At 45.8% G+C, this 22550-nt stretch overlaps 1 protein-coding gene across 1 annotated transcript; it reads left to right on the top strand.

Moving 5' to 3' along the window:
- The first annotated feature begins 371 nt into the window (after nucleotides 1-371).
- FSD1 (fibronectin type III and SPRY domain containing 1) lies at nucleotides 372-22279 on the top strand. The gene is made up of 13 exons (XM_044658500.1): nucleotides 372-386; nucleotides 1114-1209; nucleotides 1781-1912; nucleotides 4696-4797; nucleotides 6926-6948; nucleotides 7364-7485; nucleotides 7593-7802; nucleotides 13182-13280; nucleotides 13898-14057; nucleotides 20417-20496; nucleotides 20778-21029; nucleotides 21169-21257; nucleotides 21519-22279. Exons 1-13 carry the CDS (start codon nucleotides 372-374, stop codon nucleotides 21627-21629), a joined length of 1491 nt encoding a protein of 496 aa, XP_044514435.1. The 3' UTR covers nucleotides 21630-22279.
- The last annotated feature ends 271 nt before the right edge of the window (nucleotides 22280-22550 follow it).

The raw sequence follows: 22550 nt of genomic DNA, 5'->3' as shown, positions 1-22550 counted from the left end.
AAATAAACCCGAAAAGGTGGGTTGGAATCAGATTGTGTCTAATATTGTAAGTTCCTTCCCAACTCTAATATTCGGTTCCAAGGCCCCTTTCTGCTCTGACATTTTACATCCTTGGTTCCAAATTCCCTTAACCTTCCATGAACTTGAGTCCCCTCCCCAAGCCTGGACTACATTACCCAAGATGCCTCAGCTTATGCGCCTGCGCTGTAGAGGTGGTGATGGAGCGGCGAGGCTGGGGGTGGGAGAGGACCTAAGTCCCAGGCTGGGCGATGGGTTCTGGGCACCTTTGTGCCTAGGGCTGGCGGTGGCGGCTGCGGCTGCGGCTGCGCAGGGCGCACGGGGGCTCCTACGGGCATCCTGGGCCGGCCGCCATGGGGGATCAGAAGGTGGGGGCCAGGGCCAGGGGTAGGGGTTGGGGTGGAGATGGGAGACGGGGCGGGGCGCGCCTTGCACCAGGTGCTGCGGCAGCGTTCTCTGCCCCATCCCTGGCTCAGGCGGGCCTGGATCCCGGCGTGGCATGTGGGACTGCGGGGCCGACAATAGTCAGCAAGGGTCCATGGGGGCTAGCGGGGAGGGACCCCTTCTAGGAATGGGCCCCAGGGTCCTCCGCCACCTGGCCTGGAGCAGAGTTGGGGCAGCCCCAGTCCCACCCACCATGATGAGGACCCGCATTGCTGCTGCAGCCTGGAAGCTGGACTGGGAAGGATTGGAGCTCTCCCAGCCTGGGAATTAGTCCCTTGTCCAGTTTGTCAGCCTCAGACTAGTCCCTTTCTCCCTTTCCCTTGCTTAGCCTCTACTATATCCCTCCTCACTCCCTCCCTGCTATACCTTCCACCACTCATCCACCCCACCTCCCACCTCCTAGGCTATTGCCTTTCCAAGCGATTACTTCCTCTGGCTGTTCTCTTCACATGGGCTCTCACCCCATCCGTGCTCTACCTCCTCTCCCCTTCCCAGCTTAGTGCAGTTCCCACAAATTCTTGTGTTTTCCTTGAGCCCCTGGATACTGGGACATCCCAGAGGGAACTTAGAGAATATCAGGCTGTCTGGGCTGGGAAGGATGAGATAGACTTCAGGTAAGGATGGGATTTTGGATCTTTGGGGTTGGCACAGGAGGCACTGAAGAAGATCATCACAACTCTGGCAGTGAAGAATGAAGAGATACAGAACTTCATCTATGCCCTGAAACAGATGCTGCTCAATGTGGAGGTAGGAAGAGATGGGGAAGAGCTAGGGGAAATGTGTCTGCCTGCCACCTGGGAACAACTGAGATTCTGTCTTCTAAAGTCTTTCCCATGTCCCACTTTCTAAGTTTGAAGGTTCCTCCCAGCTCTGGCACCCTGTGTCCTAAGGGCCCTCCCAGCTGTGGCACCCTGTGTCCTAAGGGCCCTCCCAGCCCTGATATCCTGTGTGCTAAGGGCCCTCCCAGCTCTGACATCCTGTATCCTAAGGACTCTCTCAGCTCTGACACCCTGTGTTCTAAGAACCCTCCCACTTCTAACATTCTCTGTTCTAGAAGCCCTCCCAGCTCTGATACCCTGTGCTTGAAGGACCATCCTAGTTCTGGCATTCTGTGTCCTAAGGACCCTCCTAACTCTGACATTTTGTATTCTAAGGACCCTCCCAGTTCTGACACCCTGTGCCCTATGGGCTCTCCCAACTCCGACATTCTGAGTTCTAAGAGCCCTCCCAGCTCTGATATTCTTTATATGGTCTGTGTTCTAAGTCCCTTCTGCTCTGATATTTGCTGATCTAGGATTCTAAACCATTCCCTTGTTAGGCCAATTCCAACAAGGTCCAGGAAGACTTGGAGGCAGAGTTCCAGTCACTGTTCTCACTGCTGGATGAGCTGAAGGAAGGCATGTTGATGAAGATCAAACAGGACCGGGCTAGCCGAATCTATGAACTCCAGGTGGGTCTACTCCTTTGGAAAGCAGACATCCCAACTCTAGAGAAGAGAGTGCAAAGTTAGACGAGGCACTGAGTGACTTTACTGGGATCCCTAATTCAGCTGTACTCTTTTCCTTCAAATTGAATTTTGAAAATGTCTCTCCTTTTGGAAACTTATTTTTCCATCTCTGTGGCACATGTGTGACCTTAAACAAGTCACTTTTCCTTTCTGAATCTGTTTCTTCATCTTTAAAATGAGGGAGTTGGATTAGTAGCTCTAGAAGGTCTCTTCCAACTCTAAACTTATGCTCCAGGATTCCACTTAAGTCCAAGCTTCACCCCACCACTGGCTTGGACCATTGTACCAGTATACTAATGCTAATAACTAACATTTCTGTATCATTTGAATATTAATGCTTTATAATTAGGTCCAGATTGATGCAAATAGGGAATCCCCTATATTCAAATTCACATGGTTCAAGGTTGTAATTATGTAAATAAAATATGATCATTGATTCTAGCCCAATGGAAATATGCCATGCAGATTTAAATAATGCATTCACTTCCAGGGATCCACCTATCTGGATCTAACTGTACATAAAGTTTTTATTTATCCTTACAACAACCATGTAAAATAAGTGAGTCCAGGAAGTATCATCTTATTTCACAGATGAGAAAACTGAGATCCTGAAAAGGAAGGGATTTGCCCATGTTCATTCACAGAGCTAGCAAAAGGCAGAGATGGGAGAGCAGTCCAGATCTTTCTTGATTTTGTCTCACCCTTGTTCTAATCTACTCTCTCCCTCTCTCTCTCTCTGTCTGTCTCTTTCTCCCCCCTTTCTCCTCTCTCTCTCCCTCTCTCTCTGTCTGTCTCTTTCTTCCCCTCTCTCCCTCTCTCTCTGTCTCTGTCTCTTTCTCTCCCTCTCTCCCTCTCTCTCTCTGTCTCTGTCTCTCTCCCTCCCTCTCTCTCCCTATCCAAATTTTACCATCCTTTAAACCTGAGCTCCAACTGTCCAGCTTCCATTGGAACTTTTCCAAATCCCTGAACATTCCAGGTCAGGCTACTAGATTAGTCTGCCTAATGACCGGCTCTGGTGACATTCTTCCCCTGCTCAGGAAGCTCTTCCGGCTCCTCCTGCCTACTGCAGGACAATGGGAGTCCAATGTCAGCAGCCTGACATTTGCAAGTCCTTTATACCCTTCCCCCATCTCCCTTTCTTTTAGCTTTCTCTCTCCTTTGCTCCCCATTTGCCCTTTCAACTCCACTCCAGTCTGGTTGTTTTCTTTCCTCTGAACAGCCATACTAGTATGGCTCTACTAGAAATAATGCCGGGTTTGAATATCCACTTACTTTCTGAATGATCTTAAGAAACTTACTTCTTCTCTGGGGCAGCTAGGTGGCTTAGTGAATAATCAGGCCTAGAGATGGGAGGTCCTGGTTTCAAGTCCCGTCTCAGACCCCTCTAGCTATGTGACCCTAGGCAAGTCACTTAACCCTGTTTGCCTCAGTTTCCTCATCTGTAAAACAAACTGGAGAAGGAAATGGCAAACCACTTTAGTATATCAATCAAGAAAACCACAAATAGTGCCACAAAAAATCTGACACTACTAGAAAATAACTGAACAACAACAATTAAGGAATGGAAGGATAAGATGAAGGTTCTTGGGATGTTTAGCCCAAAGAAGGCAAGATTTAGGATAGCTTTCCTCAGGTATTGGGAGGGCTGCCACCTGGAAAAGGGAGAGAGATTTTTTTCGACTTAGCCCTGGTGGTGGGGATGCAAAACAAAGCTACATGGGACAATTTGCAGAGAGGCAGATATAAGTTTTATATAAAGAAATTTCCTAATAATAAGAGTCCCAAATGCTAGGTGTTATCTTGAGAAAAAACCCCTTTCATGGTAGTCTTCAAGCAGAGAGTGGATAACCACTTTCAGAGACCTTGCTTTTCAGGTGTAGACTAGATGCATTAACCTCAGAAGTTTCTTACACTTTAGATTTTGTGATTCTGTGGTTCCTGGCTCTGCTACTTATTGTGTGAGGTAGGCATATTATCCCCTACACACCTCAGGTTCTTTATCTGCAAAATATAGCAGATGGCTCTCTTTCTTTCTTTCTTTTTTCTTTTTTTCTATTCCTTCCTTCCTTTCTTTCCCTTTCTCTCCCTTCCTCACTCCTTCCCTTCCTTACTCCTTCATTTCTTTTTCTCTCCTTCCTTCTCTTTCTCTCTTCCTCCCTCTTTCCCTTCCTTCCTTCCTTCCTTCCTTCCTTCCTTCCTTCCTTCCTTCCTTCAGTAACAACTTTAAGACAGAAGGGCAAAGGCCAGAAAATGAGATTGAGACTTGCCCAGGTTCACACAGCTAAGAAGTGCCTTGAGGCCAGATTTGAACCCAGGTCTTCAGGACTCCAGGCCTGGTACTCTATCTACTCTGCCACTTACCTGCCCCATTCGCTTTATTTCTAAAGGCCTTCAATGAATAAACATTAAATACCTACTTTGTACCAGGGACTGTGCTACATGCTAGGAATAATCCTTGCCTTTGGGGAGTTTACATCTAGCCAAGGGAGATATAATATAGTTTGGTATGTAAAAACTGGATCTGAGATTGGGGAGCAAAGCACTGACAGCTGGCGGACTCAGGAAGGGCTACCTTTGGGCACTTGAGCAAAAGCTCAAAGGAAAGCCTCCTCTTCTGACTGTCAGGTCCCTTTATGTGGTTCCTTCTCCATCTCTGTGGCTCATCAGGTACACACAAGGGTGTGCTTGACTCACATTGCCTCTTCTGCACCTTCTCTTCCCCTCAGAACCAGCTGGCAGCCTGCACCAAGGCTCTGGAGAGCTCTGAGGAACTTCTGGAAACAGCCAACCAGACACTGCAAGGAGCAGACAACCAAGATTTTCCCCAGGTCTGGGACAAGCGCTTGCATTTGGGTGGGGAGAGCCTTGGTGGGCAGGGCTGCCCCGGAGAGGGCCAGAGATCAGGCTTTACCTGAGGTAATAACAGTGATGAAAATAACAACAGCAACTGACTTTTTTTTTTCAACCTTTACTTTCTGTCTTAGTAACAACTCTAAGACAGAAGGGCAAGGCTTAAGCAAATGGGGTTAAGTGACACAGCTAGGAAGTGTCTGAGGCCAGATTTGAACATGGGATTCTCTGACTCCAGGCTTGGTGCTCTATTCACTGTACCACCTAGCTGCCTCAAATGTAATTTTGGGTGTTGTTCAGTCGTTTCAACTGTATCTGACTCTTTGTGACCCCTCTTGGGGTTTTCTTGACAAAGATACTGGGGTAGTTTTTCCATTTTCCTTCTCCAGCTCATTTTACAGACGAGGAAACTGAGGCCAACAGGGTTAAGTGACTCACCCAGGCTCACACAGCTAGTAAGGATTTGAACTCAGATCTTTCTGACTCCAGGCCCAACAGCAACTGCCATAACTACTCTTCTGCCTTGGAACCAATATATAGTATTGATTCTAAGATAGAAGGTAAAGGTTAAAAAAAAAAAAAGAATTAATTCTAAGGCAGAAGAGTGGTAAGGGGTAGGCAATGGGGATTAAATGACTTCCCCAGGGTCACACAGCTAGAAAGTGTATAAGGCCAGATTTGAACCCAAGTCCTCCCAAATCTAGGGTCTGGCTCTCAATATACCAAGTCACTTAGCTGCCCCAATTAACAGCAGCAAAATGTCACAAATTCCCATAATTTAATATACTCCTCATAAAATTATTGTATATAGTAGGCCTTTAAAATAACTAGGATGAGACTTTTTGTCCAAAAAAGTTACAAATTAAAGCTTACATTGTATAATTGTGTAGGTTTGTTTTTAAGCTCTTACTTTCTGTCTTAGAATTGATACTGTGTATTGTTTCCAAGGCAGAAGAACTATAAGAGCTAGGCAATTGAGATTAAGTGATTTGCCCAAGGTCACCCAGCTAGGAAGTATCTGAGGTCACATTTGAACCCAGGACCTCCTATCTCTAGGCCACTGAGCCACCCAGCTGTCCCCCCTAGTTAGTTTTGATGTTCCCTCCTGCAATGCAGATTGCCACTCCTCCATGCCTCTTTATCCTTTGATGTTATTGTCCATGGCCTCCCATGAGCTCAGGAGAAGGGGTCTCTCTGATGGTGCTGGAAGTCTTCCCTGATTTCTCTTAAGGATGCTGGTGGAGTCCATTGCCCTCAGCTATCATCAGGGGGCCGGTCCATATTTCTTGCTCGTGCGTTTCCCTGACAGCCTTGTTTGTTCCAATTTTTCTTCTAATTGCTGCCACCTGCTCTCCCTCACAACACACCTCTCCACTGCCTTTGGGGTGTTCCTGCCTCTTTAGAGACCATAAGGTAGCATCATCCGTCACAACCGTGCGACAGGCTCCCAGAGGAGGCCCAGAGGAGGCTGGGAACCTCCGGGAGGGGGGAAGGATTTCTTCCTGATAGGGAAAAGATGTCACCTGAGCCCAGCCTTGAAGGAGCTGCTAAAGACCTCCAGGGCTATACCATCCAGTGGAATCGATAAGACACAGAACGGATGAACCATATAAAAGTTTAAGGGCCTTATTTGTGTAATTGAGGAAAGGGTTTAAAATACCGTGTCTTTTTAGGATAGCGCAAAGAGTGCTGAATTTGAAGCCAAAAGTCTTGGGTCTGAATCCTGTCTCTGCTGCTTAGTAGCTGGGTGACTTGGGGCAAGATGTGTAATTTCTCTGAGTCTCAGTTTCCTTATTTGTAAAATGGACCAGATCACCCTGACTTTGCTTTCAGCTCTAAAGCCTATGAATTTTGTCCTTCTCTTCCCAATTCTCTCTCCTTCTCCCTTCCCACTTTTCTAGTGAAAAGTGCCCCAGGCAGGGAAACAGGAAGCCCACGTTTGAGGCATAGCGGGGTCTCCTGCTAATTTAGTATGTGAGGATGGGTAAATTCCATCTCCTTTGTGGGCCTCCATTTCCCCTATCAAATTAGGGGTTACCTAGGTGATCTCTAAAGCTGCATCCTGCTCAGAAAGGGTGACTCTGGCCCTCTCCTTCCTTTTTCCAGGCTGCCAAGCAGATAAAGGACAGGTAAGAGGTCCCTCCTCTCAGTGGGCCCTGCCTTAATATCCCCATAATTTGCCCAATCTACCCCAAGGAAGACCCCTTACTGCCAAGCTCCAGAGCAGTATCAGGCTAGAGGAGAGCTGAGAGTTCAGGGGAACCCAAAGGATTTAGGTTTTGAAAGGGACCATAGCCATCACCTATGGAGAAAACAGAACCCCTGTGACAGTCATTGACTTGCTCAAAATCACAGCAAAAGTCACCAAACAGGCTCAGGTTCTAGTTCGGTCCTCTGACTAAAATTCAAGGTTCCCAACTCCAAGGAAGGGCGGGCTTCCCCCACGGGAGGGAATGAGAGGATGTTCTGATCCCCCTCCCCTGGTTCCTGGTGGGTCCTGGGATGGCAGAGCCTCCAGATGATCAAAGACCATCTCCCCTGCAGCGTGACCATGGCCCCAGCATTCCGGCTGTCCCTGAAAGCAAAGGTCAGCGACAACATGAGCCACCTCATGGTGGACTTCGCCCAGGAGAGACGCCTCTTGCAGGCCCTGAAGTTCCTGCCAGGTGAGGTGTGGTGTGGGAGCCCGGCCTCGAGCCTAGGGTCTGTGGGGAGGCCAGGGAAGGCCAAACTGCTTAGCAGGCAGCTCTGTAACACCCCCTGTCCTCTCTAGTGCCCAGTGCCCCGGAGATTGACCTCGCAGAGTCCCTGGTGGCAGATAACTGTGTGACCCTGGTGTGGCGGATGCCAGATGAGGATGGCAAGATTGACCACTACGTGCTCGAATACCGGCGCACCAACTTTGAGGGTCCACCTCGGCTCAAGGAAGACCATCCCTGGATGGTGATCGAGGGCATCAGGCAGACGGAATACACACTGTCTGGTGAGCAGAGGCATAGGGCGAGATCCTTCTCCATTAGGGCAGAACAAAAATCCCCTTCTCCATTCCCTCTGTCCTCTGAGATCTGATAGAACTAGGCCACTGTGTTGGAGGTCAGCAGGGACCTGGGCTTTTAGACCCAGCTCTACCATTGTGTGTTCTCTCTGAGCCTCAGTTTCCCCATTTGTAAAATAAAAGCATTGGATTAACGGATCCCTAAAGTCTCTTTCAGATCTGACATTCTAGGAATCTAGAACTGTTCATACTAAGTATTATTACTTTCTGGAAACACTATTTAGTAGTAGTAGTAGTAGTAGTATTTTAATTATTAAATTAAATAATATATAAACTTATATTTAAATATTATATTCATATATTACATATGACAACTAAATAAATCAAATTAAATAATTTTTAATATTATTTAGCATGTGTGGTAGTAATAGTAATAATATTGAGTGGTATAATTATTAACAGAAGTAATAACAATAATAATAACATTTATACGGTGCTTTAAAGTTTGTAAAACACTTGACAAATATCTCATTTTAACCTCACTACTACTTTAGGAGCATGTGCTATTATTGTCCCCACTTTACAGATGAGGAAACTGAGGCTAACACAGGGCAAATAATTTGCTGAGCATTACACTAGAGCAGTGATGGCAACCTTTAAGAGAAGAGGGGTGGGTGATGTCCTTGAGGGGAGCATCCCAGCCTCGTATCCCTCTGGCAAACTCTGTCCTGGGGTGACAGCACATGTGTCCACAGAGAGGGCTCTGAGTGTCCCTCTGGCATGTGTGCCATAGGTTTGCCACCATGGCACTAGAGCATTGGGCTTGGAATCAGGAAGACTCTGCTTCATAAATTCACATCCAGCCTCAGACACTTACTAACTGTGAGATGGTCAGCAAAGTTTCTTAACCCAATTTGCCTCACTTCATCTGTAAAATGAGCTGGAGAAGGAAATGGCAAACCACTCTAGTAACTTTGCCAAGAAAATCCAAAAATGAGGTCAAAAAGAGTCAGATGACTGAAACAACTCAGCAAAAATAATATATAGCCTCAAAGTATCTGAGGTAGGATCTGAATTCAGATCTTTATTCTGTTTCTGTGCTTTATTTACCATGTTACCTAGCTGTAGTATTAGTACTTGGCTATGCTAAGGGTGTATGACATGATCATATGTCCTATGTGCTCAGCACTGGGGATACAAGAAAAAGAAAAACACAGCCCCTGCCCTCAAGGAGCTTACAATCTAATTGAGGAAATGACGTGTAAACAGATCTTTACAAAGCAAGCTATATGCAGGATAAATAGGAAATAATTAAGAAGAGTTGGAGAGAGGTAGAAGGTGGGATTTTAGTTGGAACTTAAAGGAAGCCCAGAAGGTCAGTGGTTGGAGTGGAGGAGGGAGATTTCTGGGAATGGGGCACAGCCAGAGAAAATGTCCAGAGCCAAGAGATGGAATCTTGTCCATGGAACGGCCAGAGTATGGGATGGGGGCTAAGGTGTAAGAAGACTGGAAGGGTAGGAGCAGGATAGATTGTGAAGGGTTTTGAATGCTGAATGGAGCACTTTGTATTTGATTCTGGAGATAATAGGAAGCCACTTAAGTTTATTGAGCAGTGGGGTTGACATGATTGGATCTGACCTTTAGGGAAATCACTTCCATGGCTCAATGGAGGATGGATTGGAATGAGGAGAAAGTTGAGGCAGGCAGATCCAGAATCTGCAGTAATCCAAAGTGGGAGATGATGAGGGTCCTAACCAGAAGGGTGACAGTGTCAGAGGAGAGAGGGGAGCAGATTTGTTATGTTATAAAGGGGAAATCGACAGGCCACAGATATTGGGAGGAAGAGGTGTGAGAGAGAGTGAGGAATGACTGTGAGAGGGGGGAAGGTGATGCTGTCTATGGTAATAAAGAAAGATGGGAGGGTTTAGGGGGAAAGATATCAGTTCTGTAGCTTAAGAAGTCTGGACATTCAATTTCAGAGGTATGACAGGCAGAAGAAAGGGCCAGGAGAGGTGCATCTGAGAATCCTTACTAGAGGGATGGCAATTAAATCCATGGAAGCTGTTGAGATCATCAAGGGAAGAAGCATAGAAGAACAGAAGAAAACCCAAGATGGAACCTATGAGGGGCACCTATGGTTAGAGGGCATGATCTGGAGGAAGATCCAGCAAAGGAGACAGAGAAGGAGCAGTTAGATAAGTAGGAGGAAAACCAGGAGACAGTCATGTCCTAAAAAGCTAGAGAAAAGAATATCAAGGTGTATCTGGCTTTAAGACACTTCTTAGCTGTTTGACCCTGAGCAAGTCACTTCACTCCAATTGCCTAGCCCTTACCTCTCTTCTGCCTTGGAACCAAAAATTAACCATATATAGAATTAAAGACCAAAGGTAAGGGTTTATTAAAAATTACATATAATAAAATGTATATAATATATAATAAATATATTTATATAAACCATACAAATTTAAAATATAAAAATGAAAAACATAATAAAAATTAACAATTAAATTAAATTAAAAAATTTAAAGAAGGTATTATCAAAGAAAAAAGAAAAGAAGTGACAATGGGGAAGCTAGGTAGCCCAGGGCTGGAATCTGTAGGACCTGGATTCACATCTGACCTTCAGACACTTCCTAACTGTGTGACCCTGGGCAAGTCACTTCACCCTGATTGTCTAGCCCTGGCCACTCTTCTGTCTTAGAATTGATTTTGACAGAAAGTAAAGATTTAAAAAGAAAAGAAGTGATGCTTGGTGATGACAGGGCAATCCATTGGAGAGAAAGGGATGGCATGGGACCTCCTGGATGAGTAGAGGGGTTGGCTTTGATAAGGATTGGATGTCAGGCTGGCCTTGGAGCCAGGAAGGGCTGAGGTCGGTTCCCAGCTCCAACATACTGATTCTGTGAGGTTGGACAAGTTATCTAACTTCTCAGGGCTCTTGGCAACCTTCTCTATGTATAAAGCATCAAGAAGACATCATCCTGCATGGTGTAGAGGGAACTTCCTCACAGGGAGGTTTCTTTGGTCATTGGTCCAGCCTCTGTTTCCTCATCTTTCATAATATAATGCCCCTTCCATTCACATTTAATGTTAGTTGTTTTTTCTGTTTTTAATTTTTTAATTTTAATAAATTTCCTCATGAGTTTTCCTAAATTAGATAATCCAAATTCAGCATTAGTTGTTTTTTTGTTTGTTTATTTTAATAAATTTCCTCATGAGATTTTACTAAGTTGTATAATCCAAATTCAGTGTTAGTTGTTTTAATGTGACTTCATGCTTAGGGAAGTCATGGTGCTACTCTTCCGTTATTGAACCTAGTAGCACCTATTAAGAATTATTTTAGGGTTGCTGAGCATCAGTAGTATTTGGTAGTATTGTGTTTTGTTTTTTTTAAACCTTATATTCCATCTTAGTATCAATTCTAAGACAGAAGAGTAGCAAGGGTTAGGCCATGAAGGTTAAGTGACTTGACCAAGGTCACATAACCAGAAAGTATCTGAGACCACATTTGAATCCAGGTCTTCATGACTCTAGACCTGGAGCTCTATCCACTGTGCTACCCCACTGCCCCAGTGGTATTATTTATAATTTTAGTACTATTTAGGATTAAGGGCATTCTCTGTTAATAAGATCATAAAATTTTAGAGTTGGAAAAGAATTTAGAGATTATCAAATTTTGTTGTTCCTACTTAGTGATTGGTTCACTGTGATGATCCAAGGGCTTCATAATAAAAATTCTTTAATGGGGACAACTAAGTGGTTCAGTGGACAGAGAGCCAGGCCTAAAAGATGGGAGGTCCATGGGTTCAAATCTGGCCTCAGACATTTCCTAGCTGTGAGTCACTTAACCTCAGTTGCCTATCTTTTATTGCTCTTCTGCCTTCAAACCAACACTTAGTATCAATTCTAAGACCAATGGTAAGGATTCTTTTATGACAATTTAAGCAATAAATGACTGTCCTGTTATGTTATTGTGTACAAATAATAGGTTTATTAGGTCTTGCTGGATTACTTCCTTTAATTCTTACAGGATGTCCCACATAAAATATTTATAATTATTTTGCAGTCTTATAATTTTATATTTTTTAGAGTTTTCATAATTATAGGTAGAATAAAATTGTATATTTTACAATCACAGAGGCAGCTAGATGGCTTCATGGATAGAGCACCAGGCCTGGAGACAGGAGGTCCCGAATTCAACTTAGGCCTCAGATATTTCCATAGCTATGTGACCCTGAGCAAGTCACAATTGCCTAGCTCTTGCCCACTTTTCTACCTTGGAACCGATACTCAGTATCAATTCCAGGACAGAAAATAATGGTTTATTTATTTTTTTATTATATCATGTACATTTTAATTTGGAAAATTTTAAAGATAAACGTTATCTTTTTTGCAGTTGATAAATAAAATAATTTTAGGAGTAGTATATTAAATTACCACAGGAATTCATAACACTTGGTTATTATTGTTGAAAGGAGTCAGTGGAACAAAACACTTTGGGCACCACTAATCTAGTCCACTACCCTCATTTTGCAAATTTGAATGATTTGACCAAAGTCTTACAATTAATAATTGGTACAGGACTTGGGAAAAAAATAAAGAAAGAGATAAAGAAGAGAGGGAGGAGGGAAGGAAGAAAGAGGAAGGAAGGAAGGAAAGAAGGAGGGAGGGGAAAGAGAAAGGAGAGAAGGAAGGAGAGAAGAAAAGAAGGAGGAAAGGAAGAAGAAAGAAAGAAAGAAAGAAAGAAGGGAAGAAAGGAGAAAAATAGAAAGGAGGAAAAGAAGGAAGGAAGGGAAGAAGGAAGGAAGGAAGAAGGAAGGAAGAAGCGAGGGACAAGAAAGGAAAGAAAAGAGAGGAGGAAGGAGAGAAGGAAAGAAGGAGGTATGAAAGGAGAAAAATAGGAAGGAAGGAAAGAAGGGAGGAAGGAAGGAATGAAGAAGGAAGGAAGGAGCAAGGGAAAAGAGAGAAAGGAGAGGAAGGAGAGAAGAAAAGGGAGGAGGGAGAAAAGGAAATAAAGGGAAGAAAGGAGGAAAAGGAGGAAAGAGGGAAAAAGAGAAAGGAGAGGAGGAAGGAGGAAAGGAAGGAGAAAGAGGAGGAAAGAAGGAGGGAAGGAAGGAAAGAAGGAAAACGAAGGAAGAAAAGAAAGAGGAAAAGGAAGATGACTCAGTGTTGTTAGCACTTTTGGTGTTATCCATTGTGAAGAGCTGAAGTACTCAGTAGTACTGTCAGTACTAGGACTCACTGGTTCTATTCTGGTTGTAACTGCCCACTATTAGCACGTTATTTAGAGAATGAATGCATTTATCAGGGTGCTGCAGTTGTGTGATTCCCCCCAAAAGTCTAAAGGTTTCTGTGGCTTCCTTTCAGGTCTAAAGTTTGACATGAAATACATGAACTTTCGAGTAAAGGCATGCAACAAGGCAGTGGCTGGAGAGTTCTCAGAACCCGTCACACTGGAAACCGCGGGTGAGTGCCTCCCTTCCTGTTCTCTCTCCCCTCCGTTGACACCTCCTTTGATCCTTCCTTAAGAACTCTAGACTCTAGCCTAGCCTCCAAGTCCTTCAGCTCCATCTTCCTTGGAAGTCTTGAGCCAGGGAAGGTCAGTCCCTACCTGCCTCTTGAAATAGGCTGGTTCCACCACGAGGAGGCATTGACCACGGCCAATGAGCATCGCAGGAAAGGGTCTAATTTCACTGCTTCCCACGGTGGCTTAAGCCCATGCCTTCCAGTATAATAGTATAATATTATATTATATATATAATAAATTGTATATTATATACATAATATATACATACATACATTATATATGTTATATAAATAATCATAATAACAGCATAATAACTTACACTTCTATAAGTTTGCTTTGGTGCAAATATTTCTAGCCCATTGAACAGAGGAGCCAACAGGCTGAGAATATCTGGCCTTCCTCACCCTCATCCTCCTCCCTCCTTAGTCCCTTGAATTGGTGAGCGCTGGGCACCATTGTTGACCTACAGGGGACAGTCAGTGTCTCTGGCTCTGGGCTGGGGGGGAGAGGGGGACGTTGAAGCTGCCCCAGAATAACACGGTTCTGCCTCTGATAGCTTTCATGTTCCGGCTGGATGCCACAACATGCCACCAGAACTTGCGGGTGGAAGAATTATCGGTGGAGTGGGATGCCATGGGAGGGAAAGTTCAGGACATCAAGGCTCGAGAGAAAGACAACAAAGGTCGGACTGCCTCTCCTGTCAACTCCCCGGCCAGGTAAGGCGTCTTCACTCCCCAGAGTCCCGGGGTCTGACAGGGAACCAGACCCTCCTTTGGGGGGCGGAGGGGCAAAATGGAAGGCCAATGCCTAGAAAACTTGCCACAAAGCTCGTTGTTGCATGGAGGTGACGCTGGGCTTTTGAAGACTGCACCAGTGAAGTGTAAAGTTTCAACAGGGTCTTCCAAACTAGGACTTCAGGTAGGATCCTGGTGGCAGATCCAGTCTGTTTTCAGGTCAGGGACTGGAAAGCTCACCACCAATGGGTCAACCACTGTGGGTGGCTTTTTTGGCCCAAACAGTCCAGCAAAATATACAATGACCCTTGGTCCTCTACTGCCCCCTGGTGCTCCTGCAGAGACAGTGGCAGGAATGGGTGGGAGAGGGTGACAGAATCCTCTTAAAACCTTCTGGAACTATTAACTGTTGATATTCTGAATTTGAGATCCCTGTTCAGTGTCCATGAGGTGACAGACCACTGAGGAAATTATGTACGTACCCACTAGACGAATGAACCATCGACTTGTTAATAATAATCCAGTCCTGACATTGATAGAGTTCTTACTGTGGGCCAGGGATCCAGCACCTCTGGTGAGAGGGCTTGCTGAGCCCTTTTCAAGGCTGCTCATCCTCTGTTGGTGCCCAGCTGCCACCCAGTTCTCACCCACAGCTCCTAGAAGCTGTGGCATACGCAGTGGCCACACTCTCTGTCCAGGCAGATGGACTAAACCAAGTGGAGGGTAATCGACAAGCCTCCAGCTCATCAGTGAGTTTGGGGGGAGGGGTGGATCTCTGCCCCAGGATGTGAAGACTTCCCCTGGTGGAAGGGGTAGAGGAGAACAATTTGTTCCCATGGCTACGAAGGCAGCCGAAGCAGGTCCTTAGAACTTGGGCAACACATAGAAGCCACCAAGGTTATCCATTGCATCCTGTACCATAACCAGTCATCTTGATCTTTGTCTTGCGGTTGGACTTTGATGACTCTGGAAGAGAGAATGAAGCTGATGGCTTTGTGCAGTTCTGTTTCCCTTAAATCCAATTCATGCACAAGTCAAGACCTCAGCCTGTGATGTCACCGATCTTCTTCGAAAACAAAGGACAAAAGACAATAACAAAACAACTATGTGTCAGACCCTGTGCTGAGCACTTTGCAATTATTATCTTATCTGATCCTCACAACAACCCTGGGAAGCAGGGGCTATTATATCATGATCTCCATTTTACAGATAAGGAAACTGAGGCAGAGAGGTTAAGTAATTTGCTCAGAGTCACACAGCTAGTAAGTATCTGAGGCCAAATTTGAACTCAAGTCTTCCTGACTCTACCTGGAACGCTATCCACTGTGCCACCTAGCTATCAACCGAATTTAGAAGAATGGCTAAATATGAGATATGAATCTGCTCTGGTTAAATAAGCTATTCATGTCCCAAACTGGGGAGTGGATGCTAGTGTTGGGTTGCCCATTTAGGTCCACATAGGTCGTCATCTTGTGGGGAAGTATGAACGGATGTCACTGGGATTTTTCATACCCTTCTCACAGGAAGACTCCTTACTGTATGAGGGGAAAGAAGAGAAGGGACCATCAGGTTGACTTCTCTCTCTCTTTTTTCCCCTTCTCTCTGTTCTCTTCTAAGAGGGATTATTCTACTAGAATTATATCTATCCTGCTAAATATTGCTGGGCTAGGAGAACAATTTTTAGGTCAAAATCACTCTTTTTTAAAATTCAAAGATATTTTATTTTCCCAATTACATGTAATAATAATTTTCAACATACATTTTCTGAAATTATAAGCTCCAAACCGTCTCCCTCCCTCCCTTCCTTCCCCAGAATCTGAGAGGGTAAGCAATTTGTTTGGGCCATACATGCATTATGATGCCAAACCCACTTCCATATTGGTCCTTGTTGTAAGAGCACACTCATACAAAACCCAAAGCCCCAAATAAAATCGTAAGGACACTGAAGCGAAAGACAGTCTGCTCTGAGCTACATCCATCCAACTCCAACAGTTCTTTCTCTGGAGGTGGATGGCATTCATTCCCTATCATATGTCCTACATAATTGTCTCTGATCATGACATTTAAAATCACTTCTTATAGAGGGAGGATGCCCCAGGCTCATCCCGAAAAACTTGACACCCCCCCAATGCTAATTACTCCCAAAAGACCATCAGAAATAATGAATAAATATCAACTAAGCCCACTTATCTAAGCAGATAACACATGGAAATTGGATTCTTGAATATTATTATATATCAGAAAATACACAAAAGTGAATGAGCTTTTCAGCTGAGAGAGAGACAAGATCTTGCTCAACCAAGAAGTGAGGCCCAATTTCAGCCAAGGGGAAATTCCCACAGGCTCTAAAGAGAGACATGTGGAAGAGTCAGCTTTCCCCTCCATATCTGCCTTCTACATTCTGCCCCTTTCATGTTGCTAATTGTGCCCCAGAAGAATCCAGAGTGCCAAATGTTCTCCCGTAACAAAGAAATGAAGGTTATCTCTCCCTTCCAAAACTCTATCACCCTCTCCCTTCATACAGGCACGCAACATCCAGTAACCATTTTCTCCACCATAAATAAGAAAATTAGAACTGGGGGCAGCTGGGTGGCTCAGTGGATGGAGAGCTAGGCCTAGAAACGGGAGGTCCTAGATTCAAATCTGGCCTCAGTCACTTCTTGGTTGATCCTGGGCAAGTCACTTAACCCCCATTACTTAGCCCTTACCACTCTTCTGCCTTGAAACTGATACTTAGTATTGATTCCAAACCAAAAGGTAAGGATTTTTTTAATTAAAAATTTTAAAATCTGCAAACTGGAAACTGAGGTCACAGAATAAAGGATTGACATTGCTACAGATTGTCACCATTCCTCAGGAAGTTTAGCTAATGCTGACTGCCACAATAAAGAAGCCAAAAGAATCTAGAACTGCCTTGGCTAGCTAGTATTTGACCTTCTGGCCAACCAGATCGAGATGAGAGTCAGAGATGAGATTGGTTTAGAATATTTGTAAAATCATGCAGATGACGATGGAAGATTGAGCAGAGTCACCTCAAAAGAGAAAGCAACAGTGGAAGAAAAACAGAAAGTTTGGCAAATGATCCAAATAAGTCAGATGAGAACTGGTTCATTTAATGATGAAACTGGAAAGAGGATAAGAAACAGAAAAAATGGAAAAATTCTGAAGATTTCGGTAATAAACTATTTTCTTCACCAGTGATGGTGGAACCACCCAGTTTGTCCTTATGGGCACAGATTCCTGTGCTGTATGAAGTAGAAAAGGCAGTAAGATTCAGAGTCATAGCATCCACGTTAGATATAAAGGAACTCTATTCCAGAGATGACTCAATTTTAAAAGCACTGATAATTCAGTTCTTAGGAAGGATAAGTAAATGCTTAGGAAAAATCACAGCCATTATCGCTATTTAAAAAGGCAATTTGGGGGGGTGGGGCACAGCTGGGTAGCTCAGTGGATTGAGATCTAGGCCTAGAGACAGGAGGTCCTAGGTTCAAATCTGGGCTCAGACACTTCCCAGCTGTGTGACCCTGGGCAAGTTACTTGACCCCCATTACCTAGCCCTTACCACTCTTCTGCCTTGGAGCCAATACAATTGGCTCCAAGATGGAAGGTAAGTATTGACTCCAAGATGGAAGGTAAGGGTTTTTAACAAACAAACAAACAAACAAACAAACAAACAAATAAATGAAAAAGGCAATTGGGGACAACAGGGAGGCTCAGTGGATTAAGAGCCAGGCCCAGAGATGGGAGGTCCTGGGTTCAAATCTGGCCCCAGACACTTCCTAACTGTGTGACTCTGGGCAAGTCACCTAATCCCCATTGCCTAGTCCTTACCACTCTTCTGCCTTGGAACCAATACATAGTGTTGATTCTAAGATGTAAGCTAAGGGGTCTTTAAAAAAATAAATAAATAAAAATAAAAAGGTAATTAAGAAAATGTTCTAACTGCTAACCTACCAGTTCTCTACAAATCCTAACAAGAATAAACTACACATGCAATGAAGTTATCCTTGATGAAGGGACCAGGAAAGCTTTCACAAATGATATTCCAGGGGCAGTCAGGTGGCTCAGTGGATAGAGAGCCAGACCTGGAGATAGGAGGTCCTGGGTTCAAATCTGGTGTCAGACACTTCTAGCTGTGTGACCCTGGGCAAGTCACTTAACTCCCATTGTCTGGCCCTTACTCTTCTTCTGCCTTAGAACCAATACACAGTATCAATTCCAAGATGGAAGGTAAGGGTTTAAAAATATAAAAATATTCTATGGCACCCTTCATCTCTATAGTCACAAAATTAACTGGAAGATGCTACAAGACCTTCCTGTATTTATTGACTGTTTTAAAAAGCGTTTGATTTAGTAGTACAAAATGCCACTGTTCATTCAATTCACCAAGTATTTAAGTGCCTACTATGGTGCCAGGCACTGTACTGGAGGTGTAAAGAAAAGCATGAGAAATAGTTCCTGGCTATATAGAAGTTACCCTCCAGCAAAGTATCTCCTTTATATATGTCAAAATCATATAAGATTCCTTTAAAAATTAGAATGGAGATGATCAATCCATTGATTATTACTGTCCAGCAAAGCCCAGACATCTATCTGCTCAGCGAGGGTGTTTGCTACCAACGTGAAAGACGTCCGACCCAGAGCCCCCATGGACGAGGGATTCCCTGGAGGTGGAGGTCCTCCAGGAGCTTCTATTTGTGAATGCTGCGTGGGCTCATTGCATCAAATCCCAGAACCCTGTCAAGCTCCGATTGGAGATACACAGTCATTCGAGGGAGATTGTATATCCAAGGAGATGCTTGTAAAGTACTTGGTACAACACCTGGCACACAACTGGCATGGAATATAAATGCTCGTTCCCTTCCCCTACAAGAGTCTGGTTTAATTATCCATACAGGAAAAGCCATGTATATGGAGAATGTCTGTTGTTCAATCTATGATATCCTTTCAAGTGGATTCCCCATAGCATTAGTCCTTTCATCTTGGACAGATACTGCAAGAGGACAAGGAACTGGGCCCAGAACTGAAAAGGAATGGGAACCATATTGCATCAAGATATTGCATATAATGAAATTATGCATAATACAAATTATATTATGTAATTATAATTATATCACATGCAATATATACATAGAAAGACCTCAAGCTTCTTCCTGAAACAAAAGCCCATCAATTTCTTAACACCGATGCCCTGCCATCGATGCTCCTTGATTTCCATGGAGTAGAAGAGTCTGAAGAATTAAAGCTGCCATTCCCACAAAGGCCATACAGTGGGCATAAAAAGACTGGAGTGAACACACAGCACAAAAGATATCATCAGAGGACTTTGGGATCCAAAGTGGAGCCGGACCAGGCATGCAGTGAGAGGGAGGCCTGGGACGCCCACACAGGTATCCACGTTAGCTCCTAAAATCGGGATGGGGCCCAGCATGTTAGATGTTCATGGACACAGGATGGGTTGTGAGCAATCTGGACCACCACTGTCAGGGGTGATGAGCACCCCGCTGACCAAGGTCATCGATCCACCGAAACGCGGAGGATTATCGGTCACCAGAAGTCCTGTGAGTTGTGTGTTAGAGGGTAACATTTTTTAAAATACTTTTTTACGGATATCTTTTGCATTTTACAACATCATCGTTTCCCCCAGTATCCCGTCCTAGAGAGCCATCTAATATAGATGATAGTATATAAAGAAAAAAAGAGGGGAAAAATCTGCACGACTGATCAAAGCATTTGTAAAAGGCCAAAACCATGTGCTCGTTGGGCCATGCCTGTGGACCTCCTGCTTCCATATCTCTTTTTGAATCATGCCTGATCTTGATTTTTTTTTATTTTATTATTTTTATTTTATAAACCCTCACCTTCCATTTTAGAATCAGTACCAGGTATTGGTTCCAAAGCAGAAAAGCGGTAAGGGCTAGCTAACAGGGGTTAAATAACTCGTCCAGGGTCACCCAGCTAGGAAGGGTCTGAGGTCATATTTGAACCCAGGACCTCCTGTCTCTAGGCCTGGCTCCCCATCCACTGAGCCACCCAGCTGCCCCTGTGCCTGATCCTTATAAAGAGGATACCTCAGACACTTCCTAGTTGGGTGACCCTGGGTGAGTCACTTAAGCCCCGTTGCCTAGCCCTTACCACTCTTCTGCCTTGGAACATAAGATGGGAGCTAAGAGTTTAAAAAAATAAAAAGGAGCAAAGATGGCTGTGAGCCCCTCCGCCTCAATGAATGCTCCGTGGGAGCACAGCTGGGTGGAGGGATTGGTCCAGGAAGGCTTCCTGGGTGGGTGGTTTGGAGAGGAAGAGCTGCCAGCTCACAGGAGCCCCACTCTGGCTCACAGATGCGCCCAATCTCCCAAGAGGATGCCTTCTGGGCGGGGAGGCCGGGATCGCTTCACGGCAGAGTCCTACACCGTGCTAGGTAAGCTGGGGGTGATTTGGGGCCAGAGGGATGAGGGCAGAGAGTGGCCAGGCAGGGCGAGGGCCTGCTCGGTGGGGTAGGTTCTGGGCAGGATACCCGAGACTCAAAGAGTCTGGTCTTTGTTGGCCTCCCCCCAAGCTCTGGTGCAGGGCCTGGAGGGAGGGAGTTGGGGGCTGGCGACCTTAGGGTGTGTGGATGGTGCCGGGTGGAGTCCAGAGGCTATGGGAGGAGGGGGAGGCCCCGGGCTCCGGCCAGGCTCATCTTGTCGCCGTCCCTCGTAGGGGACACCCTCATCGATGGTGGCGAGCACTACTGGGAGGTGCGCTATGACCGGGACAGCAAGGCCTTCGCTGTTGGCGTTGCCTACCGCAGCTTAGGCCGCTTTGACCAGCTGGGCAAGACGCCGGCCTCCTGGTGCTTGCACCTGAACAACTGGCTGCAGGTCAGCTTCACGGCCAAGCATAACAACAAGGCCAGGATCCTCGATGTGCCTCTGCCGGACTGCATTGGGGTCCACTGTGACTTCGACAAAGGTGGGGGCACCCCGGCCAAAAGAAGAACCTCGTCAGGCCTCGGCCCTTCTTCCTCAGCCCACTTCCCCTTCTGGTCCCCCTGTCCTGCCCCTCCATGTCCACCTGACCTGTGTGTCTGGATGTCTGTCTGTGTCTGCAGGGGTCCTGTCCTTCTACAATGCCCGAACCAAGCAGCTGCTTCACACTTTCAAGGCCAAATTCAACCAGCCGCTGCTGCCGGCCTTCATGGTGAGGGGAATGGGGTTCTAGGCCTCGGGGTGTCTCTGATCCCCAATCCCCCTTACACTGGATCCATTTCTCATCCTGAGCCCCACTCCTTCCTCCTCCTAGTCTCTGATACCCCCACCCCCACCCCGTGCCCTGGGATCTGCTAGATCCTGCTCAGGTTCCTTGGAACCCTCCCCCGCCCCTCTCCCTCTCTAAGGCCACCTCAGCTCCCCTCTGCCACGTCCTCCCTGGGGGCTCACTCTCTCCCTATGATCCCTCCAGGTGTGGTGTGGAAACTTCCAGGTGTCCTCTGGCCTTCAGGTGCCCAGCTCGGTGAGGTGCCTCCAGAAGCGGAACAGCGCCACCAGCAGCTCCAATGCCAGCCTTACCTAGCCTGCCCTTTCCTGCCCCAGCTCGTGCAGAGGCCTGCTCCTGGGGGCCCACCTCCGGCCTCAGGCCATGACCTCAGAGCGTGGACTTGACTCCCCCTCGCCCAGTCCCGTGAAGGTGATGGGAGCCCAGGGCAGCCTTGGAGCCCTCCCAGGGGCAGTCCTCTCCTTGCAGTTACCTCTTCTCACAACAAATGCTGCTTTGGGCCTTAACACAGACCGGGAGTCCAGAACTAGGGCATGGAGGGGGGGCTAGGGCTGGATTCATTCTATTCCCCCCCCCCAATTAAAAGGAAATCCACCTGGATGGGCCCCTTTCTTGATCTTTCAGCTCAGGGTTCTTCTCCCGCTGCCCGGAGACAGAAAAGGAGACTCTCTGCTACTGACCCACTGCATGGGACCTTGGCCCAGTCCCTCTCCCTCTCTGGGCCTCAACTTCCCCATGCCTAAAAGTGGTTTAAAGAGAAAGAGAGGGTGGGGTTTGGACTAGATGATCCTCTAGCTCCCCTCTGGCTCTGACCTACTAGGCTCTTCCTTCTAAAGGTCTGTTCTCAGCCTCTGCTGCCCTAACAGATTAGGCTGGGTGTTTGTTCTAAGGGCCCTTCCAGCTTTGATATGCTTTAACCTGTTTTCTTTTCCTTTTTTCCTTTTTTTTTAAACCCTCACCTTTCGTCTTAGAATCAGGCCTGGGTATCAGTTCTAAAGCAGAAGAGCGGTAAAGGCTAAGCAATGGGGTTTGAGTGACTTGCCCAGGGTCACAAAGCTAGGAAATGTCTGAGTCAGATTTGAACCCAGAACCTCCCATCTCTGGGCCCAGCTCTCAATCTGTTGAGCATCTAGAGGCCCCCCATTGCCCATTTTCTAAGGATCTTTCTGTCAGCTCGCAAGCCTTTGTTGACTTAACATTCTGTGTTGGCTATTCTGA

The sequence above is a fragment of the Gracilinanus agilis genome, chromosome 1 (genome assembly GCF_016433145.1).
Source record: "Gracilinanus agilis isolate LMUSP501 chromosome 1, AgileGrace, whole genome shotgun sequence".
NCBI lineage: Eukaryota > Metazoa > Chordata > Mammalia > Didelphimorphia > Didelphidae > Gracilinanus > Gracilinanus agilis.
The sequence above is the reverse complement of the archived record's forward strand: the minus strand, read 5'-3'. Positions and strand labels throughout refer to the sequence as shown.

Coding starts and splice junctions, on each gene's coding strand:
- FSD1 (XM_044658500.1), top strand. Junction 1,913..4,695: donor GCCGAATCTATGAACTCCAG/GTGGGTCTACTC, acceptor TCTTCCCCTCAG/AACCAGCTGGCAGCCTGCAC. Junction 4,798..6,925: donor ACAACCAAGATTTTCCCCAG/GTCTGGGACAAG, acceptor TCCTTTTTCCAG/GCTGCCAAGCAGATAAAGGA.